This window comes from Triticum dicoccoides, chromosome 7A (genome assembly GCF_002162155.2).
Source record: "Triticum dicoccoides isolate Atlit2015 ecotype Zavitan chromosome 7A, WEW_v2.0, whole genome shotgun sequence".
Lineage (NCBI taxonomy): Eukaryota > Viridiplantae > Streptophyta > Magnoliopsida > Poales > Poaceae > Triticum > Triticum dicoccoides.
Genome location: NC_041392.1, coordinates 325,895,562 through 325,905,012, shown reverse-complemented (window position 1 = coordinate 325,905,012; position 9,451 = coordinate 325,895,562). Strand labels below are relative to the sequence as shown.

General features: G+C 42.5%; 1 protein-coding gene across 1 annotated transcript in view; it reads left to right on the top strand.

The window, feature by feature from the left end:
- Positions 1-8,982, top strand: part of LOC119333393 (mediator of RNA polymerase II transcription subunit 15a-like) — a 17,856-nt gene extending 8,874 nt beyond the window's left edge. The window contains exons 4-10 of the mRNA XM_037606302.1: positions 541-1,785; positions 2,596-2,666; positions 5,249-6,694; positions 7,531-7,872; positions 8,055-8,249; positions 8,305-8,393; positions 8,499-8,982. Coding sequence (XP_037462199.1) covers positions 541-1,785; positions 2,596-2,666; positions 5,249-6,694; positions 7,531-7,872; positions 8,055-8,249; positions 8,305-8,393; positions 8,499-8,700 — 3,590 coding nt within the window. The 3' untranslated portion in view covers positions 8,701-8,982. The remainder of the gene's footprint in view (positions 1-540; positions 1,786-2,595; positions 2,667-5,248; positions 6,695-7,530; positions 7,873-8,054; positions 8,250-8,304; positions 8,394-8,498) is intronic.
- Positions 8,983-9,451: the final 469 nt, after the last annotated feature.

The following is a 9,451-nucleotide window of genomic DNA, read 5'->3' as shown; positions in this document are numbered from 1 at the left end:
GGGGGGGGCATGGCGCCTGCAGTAATACACATAGCTCCGCCAGTGAACGACACACTCATGGATTGATTATACCATATGATAGGTTAAATGTAACTTAGCTTCATGTTGGAGTTAGGTTGCAATGCTGCGACCATTCAGTTACAGTAACATGTGGACCATCTTCTGCTCTTTGTAGAATTGTGTTTATGCTCTCCTTGCTACTACTCAGCTGTGATCTGCTTCTCAGTTTGTCGCAAAGGAACTAGCCATTAGCTGTTAAATCAGTTGATCAGCTCTGAGCTGTACTTACGTTGACTCCCGTCTTAACGAAAAGATACGCAAACACTTGTTTGCATGCTCACTAAAACAAATCAGGTTGACAGCCCTTTAAGGCTTTAATTGCTCTGGCACATGTTTTTTTCTCATTGAAAATGCAGAACTTCCTAATTTGATCTGTAAGATGCTGCTTTCAGCGCTTTGTGTGCCTGTTACAGTTCCGCAAGAAGTATTTATTCACAAGATACTTTCTTAACACACTATATGACACCTTTTCTAAAACAGCTCATGGACTCCCACCACAAGGCAGCAATCAAGCACAAACATCAGTAATTCCCTTGATGTCTCAGCAACAGGCCCGGCAGCCAAATAGCTCTACATCTGTACAAGCTTCTTCCCTCGCTAATATCGGACAGAACTTGCCAGGTGTCAACCAAACATCAACGATGCAGAACGCGTCTGTCATGCCACAGAACACAATGAATAATGGCTTGGTGCAAGGTACTTCACAAGATATTTATGCTGCACAAAGGCAAATGGCAGGAAGGCAGCAACAGCAACAATCACAACAATTAATTTATCATCAGCAGCAAATGCTTATGAAGCAGAAATTGCAGCAGAATTCACTTATGCAACCGCATATTCAGCAGCAGCAGTCTTTGTTGCAGCCAACACAGACGCAATCTTCACAGCAATCCATGATGCAAATGTCATCTGGCCTTCACCCTGGGCAGTCTACCGTTCCACAGACGCAGCCAATGGCCATGCAGTCAGCTACTCAGAGTGGTATTCAACAGAATCAATTGAATTCCGTACAACAATCTGTGCAATCATTGCTCCAGCAACCTCAGCAATCTGTTGGGAGGCAGCAGCAACAAGCACAGCCCTCCATGCATCAACAGCCTTCTTTGCAGAGTCCGCAGCCCAATATTCCTTTACAACAGCAGCATCAACAGTTGATGGGACAGCAACCAAATGCACAACAAAATCAGCTAATTGGACAACAGAATGGTGCTATGGAGATGCAGCAGCAACAGAGGCTACCAGTTCAGTCAAATAATCTCTTGAATGTGCAGCAAACACAGCAGATGTTGAACCAGACGTCTACGCCTTTGCATCAGCCGCAACAATTGGGCTCTCAGTCAAACATGTCGAGTCTACAGCAGCAGCAACAAAATCAACAGCCGCAGCAGCTTCTTGGGACTGTACCTAATGTTTCAAACATGCAGCGGATGCATATGCTCCAAACAAAAGTTCAGCAACCACAGCAACAACAGCATGCTCAGCAGCCACCAATGGGTTTGATGCAACCTCAGTCTCAACACAACCAACTTCAACAATCGCAACAGCATCTTATGTCGCAGTTCCAGTCTCAGCCTAACCAACTACAACAGCAATTAGGGATGCAGCAATCCTCCATGCAGCAAAGACTTCAAACTTCAGGAGGCATGCTCTTGCAACAAAATAACATGGATCAGCAAAAACAATTTATTCAGGCACATAGGGGCCTTCAAGAAGTTTCCTCTAGTAGTAAGTTTTCACATGCGCTTTGTTTGTAGATCCATTGTATGCTCTTATTGTTCTCCCTTTTTTTCCCTCCTTGTTCTTGTGTCTATCTTCCTGTTGTGTTACTTTCTTGTACAGTTCAAACTAACTTATTGATCTGGCCTCTCATTATTTTCGCCTTACATAGTACTCCCTCCGTTCCTTTATGTAAGGTGTATTTGCTGTTGTAGTTGGTTAGGCTGATTATCCCTAATCCTCCATGCAGCAATCCTCTTGCAACAAACAGATTATGAAATTAATGTTTATGGTACATGAACTAGCTTGAAATTAATGAAACTTCTTTGGAGATGACAACCAGATTCATAATTCAGATGTATTTATATGCTTTTGACGAGTAAAATGCACCACAGGTCCTAGAACTATCGAGGGGGTGTCAGGTTATCCCTAAAGCTTCAAAACTGCATTTCACTCTTTTTTTACCTGCAGTAAGGTGGATAGAATGACAGCTCGAAGATGGAATTATGTACTATGATATTTAGTGATCAAGTACTCTGTAATCATCATGTTGACTAAACTGACCTTATTGATCTTCTGTTACTCTCGTTCACTACATTGTTTTTTCTTGTTTGTTGGATTTGTTTCTGAAAATGATACTGTATTGTGCAATGATCATGATGACAAAGCGGACCATATTGATCTTCTGTGATTCTTCATTTTGGTTCACAAGTCTTCCAATTTCCCCTGCATTCCATCCTACAATGTTCTTCTAGCTTGTTATTTGTTGGCTTGTTCATTGTATCCTGGTACTCTTTGACAATCTTGCTTGTTATGCAGCATCTGCGGACTCTACTGCTCAAACAGGCCATGCAGGTGCAGGTGATTGGCAAGAGGAGATATATCAAATGGTGAGACATCATACTTAATTACTGATATCGTCATTTTTGGTACTCCCTTTCATGGAACTTCCTAAAATTCGTAGACAGTGGCCCCTAGAACAAAGAGGTTAGAAGATGAAACAACCTGCCAATTCCTCTTCTGGAATTGGAACCGGAATTTCATACAACGCAATAGTCTAGTGTGTAGGTGCACCACATTCTGGCAATCTTATAAGATCCCGGCTCATCTGTCTGAACATTCTGGCAGTTTTCTTATAAGATCCTGGCTCATCTGTCTGTATGCCTGGCTACTATCAAGGCTGCACCGCTCGACGGGGGAGGTCGTGGTAGCATATATATGAACAAAGCATACAGATGGCTTTGAATTTGCGTCATCGGACGAGACCCTTGACGCTCGCCAGGCCCTTACGCATGTGTCCTTAAGTGCTTGCCAACGAGCCGAAACCGGCATGCATTACTACGGCAGTTCGCGAGACTCTGTCTATGCATTGAAAGAGAGACTGCCCTGCTCTCATGAATCTGAAGCTACTGCACGACACCCATGAGACTATATCACACGAGCCGTACACGGACAGACAAATGCGGTTCACAGACACGTGACTGACGTGCTACGTATCACAAGGATATGCGCGATATACAGAAGGATACGTATACGATGCGTAGGTTCAACGCATGGCTGTCATAGGTTCCTCCCAGGCATACACATGGACCTGTCACGGCTAGCGGACCAAAGCTGTGTCTGTCTCGCCGACGCGCGTCACTTGTGAAAACGGGACGTAACGGCCTGCCCGTACATATCGAAACCTACACAACATGCTGGTCGACCGGTGGAACCTGTGATGTACAGATTCTTGTGACGGCGAATCCTTCGTCAGCACACACTGGGCAGGCTTTTTGTCAGACCATTATGCATAAAGTGGCCAGAACCGGCTTGCCACCACAGCTCAGTTAGCCCATCACATGGGTTTCAGACGGTACCACACCAGGCAGCTAGTGCGAATCACGAAGCGAGGCAACTGTACCGATAGCTCTTTCTAGGGTAAGCTATGATAGAAAATCCTCCTCGAAAAGATAAATCCCGAAGGTTCGGATTTTGCCCATGGAAAATCAACTGGTTTTTATGGCAACTTTAGTTAACGCGAGGATGACAAGTTTAGTTCACACGCCTGGCAATTTCCTGGCAAAAAAAACTGCGGGTGGAATTGCCATGCTTACCAACTGAACTTGCCATCCTTGCGTCAACTAAAGTTGCCATAAAAAACTTTCGATTTGCCATGGGCAAAATCTGAACGTTTGGGACTTAGCGCGGTCCTATATATATGTATATATACTAGGAAACATACCCGTGCGTTGCAACGGGAGAAAAAAAAAACTTTTCATGTCCTTAGCTCATACCTCATGGACTCCTTCGTTACAACACCATGAAAGAAAAAAAGCACCTGTTTTTACAACTCCATATATTATTTGTATATAGTTGTACACAATACATCATAAGGGATATCGAGAAATAGCACTGCAAATATTCATCGGGTTTGATAAGGTGGTATCTTCGCATCTGATCATGAATGTTTCGGGAAATTGCTCATGGTGGCGATGATGTTGGCATACCTTATTTACAGGAGCTCAAGGTCTACACAATGTCATCTCCCTCTCCGATTTCGGTCGATGTGTTTGTGGTTCCGGTCCGGGCACCACCTTATTTTTCTTGTTGCCTTGCTGATAAGATTGAGGTGTTGAGCATTTTATCTAACAAATAATTCAAGTATGATCAGGTTAATGGTAAGAAATAATAATAAAGTATAAATGTACCTCCCTTGCGTCGGTATATCTAATCAGCCGGGTCTTGCATCGTATCTCTCATTGAGAATCTGCTACATGCTTTCTTTTATCATCTATAGGTAGAATCATCCAGCAGCCAGCTTCTGAATATGTGCAGGTTCTGCACGTATATAAATTGGTGTGATTGCACACAAGGAGTCGAGGTGGTACTATTTTAGAATGGGACGAAACCTTCCAAGCAAGAAGCAACAGAATCATTCTAGCTCAGCTGGCATCAAGCTAATTAGTTGGTGCGGAGGGCGCGAGTTCGATTCTACGTACTCGCAAACAATTTTTGGGTACTCAGTTAATGGGCCGGCTGAGTTGGGCCGCTGACATCACGTTTCTTTTTTTTCTTTTAACGAAACTATTACGATGCCTCGCCCAGTCTACCAAGGGGACGACGGACGAAACCTGTTTGACCAAGGACGGACGAATTTACGGTGGTAAGAAGCAATAGCCCCTTTATTAGTAGGTATAGATTATATGTACATGGAATTCTGTATGAATGGGGGGTATGGAGCATACATCCATAGAGTATGTAGGTGTAGTAAATCCTCAAGGCAGTTAGCAATCTTTTTTAAAGCGATTTTATTTAATGGGCATCATAGTTTCTTATGTTATTTTAGATCTGTATGCTTCTAAAAGTACTTGAAGTACCTTGCCAGAGCCATATTTGCTGACTTAGACAAACCATGATCTATTAGCTGTTCTGTTTTCATCTCTATATAGTTTCTGCGCCAAACTTATGTATATGTGGTCTTTGTCAACAGATTAAGAGCTTGAAGGACCAATACTTTGCAGAACTCAGTGAATTGTTCAATAAGATATCTGTGAAGCTACAGCATGTTGACAGCATTATACCACCTCAAAAGCCATCTGAGCAGTATGATAGAATGAAGAGCTTTAAAATAATGTTGGAACGTATATTACAAATGCTGCAAATTAGCAAGAGTACCATCCAACCTGCTATGAGGGACAAAGTTCCTCAATACGAGAAACAGATTATCAGTATCTTGAATTCACAAAGAAGGAAGCCAGTACAGCCACAAATACAGCAACACTTCCAGCCACCTGCAGGACAAGCTCCTAATTCTAGCATTTCACAGCAGCAACAGCCTTCCCAAACTTTGCAGCAGCATGATAGTCATACTAATCCTCAAGCAAGTTTGTCAAGCATGAGCACTGGGTTACAGTCCTCTAGTGCAGCTGGTATCCAGCATGTACCTGCGCCTCCAACAAAGAACTTCAGTGCCCCCACACAGCAAAATGGTGCAAACATACAGCATCAGGCTGACTCTAATTTGGAGACTGCTCAAGGAGGCAATTTCAATTCTTTGCAGCATGGTTCAGTGAGTAGTGCATTACAACAGGGAAGCACTGTGCCGATGCAGGGAACAATGAATACACAACTGCAGACAAGTAGTAGCATGTTATCTCACAACTCAATGAGTACGATGCAACCTAACGGTAACTCCATGCAAGCAAATGCAAGTTCATTTCTGCAGCTGAAGCAGCAACAGCAGGATCATCAAATGATGCAGAGTCAGCAAATGAAGCGTCAGATGTTTCAACAGTACCAGCAAAAGCAACAAATGCTTCAACAGCAGCTCCCAGTACAGCAACACTTGCAGAAACAGCAGCCAGTACAGATGCAGATTCCACAGCTTCATGCTGGAAATGACGTTAACGAGGTAAAGGTTAGACAAGGAACTGCAATGAAACCTGGTATGTATCAACAGCACTTGGGCCAACGCAGTAACTATTATCATCAGCAGTTGAAACAGAGTGGTGCTTTCCCAATTTCGTCACCACAAAACAACCTTCAAGCATCATCCCCACAAATTTCTCACCATTCTCCTCAGGTTGATCAGCACAATCCATTGCCATCTCAAGTCAAGACTGGGACACCCTTGCATTCAGTTAACTCACCATTTGTTCCATCACCATCCCCGTCTATCGCCCCTTCTCCTATAACAGTGGATTCAGACAAACCACGCTCCAATATATCATCACTTACTAATACTGGGCAGGCTGGACATCAGCAAACATCCCTAGTGCCACAAACACAATCGATTGCTGTGAACACACCAGGGATATCAGCATCGCCCTTGCTAGCAGAATTTACAAGCGTGGATGGAAGTCAGGCTAACATGCCAACTCAAGCTCCAACCAAATCAAGTGCAGTAGAAAGGCCTCTGGTTCGCTTACTTAAAGCAGTAAGTATCCTGTGAACTTTATATTTACTTTCTGTGTATTCTTTTGTGCTTTAATTGGTGTTGTTCTGAATGTACCCCCCTCCCCCCTCCCCGACTCCAGAAAGAAGGCACACACACTTTTCAAAATTCAAGTTTTACCATAAACTTAATGAATGAAATGTGGGTACATGTCACATAAGTTATACCATTAAATTCGTATCGGAAAGAATTTTCTAATGGTAAAGTTACATAACTTATATATTATATTGTTCTAATTGATGGTCGAAGTTAAATCTTGAAAAGCGTGCAGGTCCTCCTTTTGGAGTAAGAGGGAGTATTGTAAAACTTGACGATAGCCAGACTGTTCTGAAGCGTACTGGCATAAAAAGAATGAGGGCCAAGAATGGCAATTCGATTATAGGAGTTAGATATATCATTCCCTTTACTGGTCCACTAAAATTAACTAGTTGCTCAAATGATAGGAATTTCACATAATCATTTTTGTTCTTACCATCTGAAGATCTGAAAGCATGTTAAGTGTAACATGAAAATATGTTACTCCACTTCGGTCAACTAGTTTTTCACATGATGGCGATGCTGCCTATCCATGTCCATTCTTGCTATCCTAATATTTGAAAGTTCATGTGAAAACAAAAAGAATTGACCTGGTTTCATTACTTCTGTTGATTTTTACTGTAAAGGATCCAGAATTTTTGTCTGGTAGTCTGTTCTGCTTTTGTGGTAAATACATAAGAAGCCATTTACACTGTTCAGTTTAGTCCTTTAAATTAGTTGATACATGGTCTTCCAGTTATTATCTTTTGCCTGTTTTATGTTCAACGGTGTGTTACATGCAGTTGCGAACAACACAGCGCGAGTCTCTTAATGCTGCAGTTAGCGACATTCGATCTGTTGTCAGCATGATTGACAGGATTGCTGGGTCAGCACCTGGTAATGGCTCGAGAGCTGCTGTTGGTGAAGATTTAGTTGCTATGACAAAGTGCCGGTTACAAGCCAGGAATTTTATAACAAATGATGGAAGTGGTGCATCGAAGAAAATGAAGCGTGATACAAGTGCCATGCCTCTTAATGTGTCATCAGCTGGAAGTTTCAACGATAGCTTCAAGCAAACATTTAGTGTAGATACCCCTGATCTACAATCAACTGCAACCTCACAGGCCAAGTGGCAAAAAATTGAGGTATGTTATTAAGATTATCTGTTGAGAAACAAGAGAACGTTATTTTTATCCAGTAGTTATACTTGAAGCAGTGGTTATTTATTTATTTACTTTTTCTATAGAAGGGAAGGGAATGTAGTTCTTTGACTGGTAATTGTTGGCTACCTTGCATTTTCACTGGCATTTGGTCCATGTTTGTGCAGGTAAATCATGCTCTCTTGGAGGAGATCCAGGAGATAAACCAACAGCTCATAGACACGGAGCTCCATGTATGCGAGGACGATGCCGAGTCATTCGCTGGTACATGTGAAGGAGCTGAAGGGACAGTCATCAAATGCACATTTACTGCTGTGGCTGTTAGTCCGAGCTTGAAGTCCATTTTTGCATCTGCACAGATGGTAAGCTTTGTGGATCTATTTCATCTGCTCATTTCTTCTTGTTGGAATGTGCTAGAGCCCAATTATGCCGTTGAGGTTGCTTGTTCCTGCTAGCTACCCTAAATGCTCCCCGGTGCTCCTCGACAAGTTTCCGGATGAACAAAGGTCCGTAGTCACTCTGTCCATTAGTCCCCGTGTAACACCATGTCCTAGTGTAGCTTATTATTAAGTGAAGATTGAACTAACTGTGCTGCAATGGACCCGCACCAGAAACTCGGAAGACCTGTCTATGAAAGCAAAGTCAAAGTTTAGCATATTACTGCGGGGTCTAGCTGAGCCCATGTCGCTGCGAGAAATCGCAAGGACATGGGATGCTTGTGCACGCAAAACCATTGCAGAGTATGCTCAGAAGACTGGCGGAGGAAGTTTCAGTTCGAGTTATGGTTGCTGGGAAAGTTGTGTAGGTGCTTGATCCGGCTCTTATGTTTTGTGTTGGCGTCAAACTTCATTTTACGTGCTCAAGTGCAGTTCCGATCCCTTGGTGGTTATAGTTACCTTTATACAACAGTTGAGCAAATACACGTGTGCTGTATTTGTGATTGTATTTATACAAGCTCACTGTTGGCTTGATAGTTAGAGGTCCTTTTGTGCTATATTATTCATATTTGTTATGAGTAGTTGTGAGTAAATATATTAGTAGTAAACGGAAAATCTAAATGATGAACGTTACCCTTATTAGAGGTATTCTCGACCACTTTGCTCTCAGGATATTTTTCACCTAAAAAGTAGGTAGGGAGGTGAACTGGCAACCTCAACTGAACTATTCTGGCGACCAACTTGGCTAACAATTTCTTTTCTTTTACTAAAAGACGTGTTTGTTTCACTGTTTTTTGGTACAGTGCTATGCAAAACCGTTACCGTGTTTGGTTTCAGGTAGGCCTGATTAGGGGCTAGTTCTTTTGGCGGCTTCTAAAATAAGCTGCCCCTTCCTAGCATATTTTATAATCCGCCCTCAATATTCGTTGGGTCTTGCAAACTACTACCTCCGTAACAAAATATTGACAAAATGTAAGATGTCGTCTTACATTTTGATATAGAGGGAGTAGTTTAGAGGTAACCAGTTCGCAATCAAACTATACATCAATACAAAGACCATTGCACCTGTAGCTGACCGGCGAATCATACCGTCTTGATATGTTTTTCTCGCTTTGACACTGTTGTTG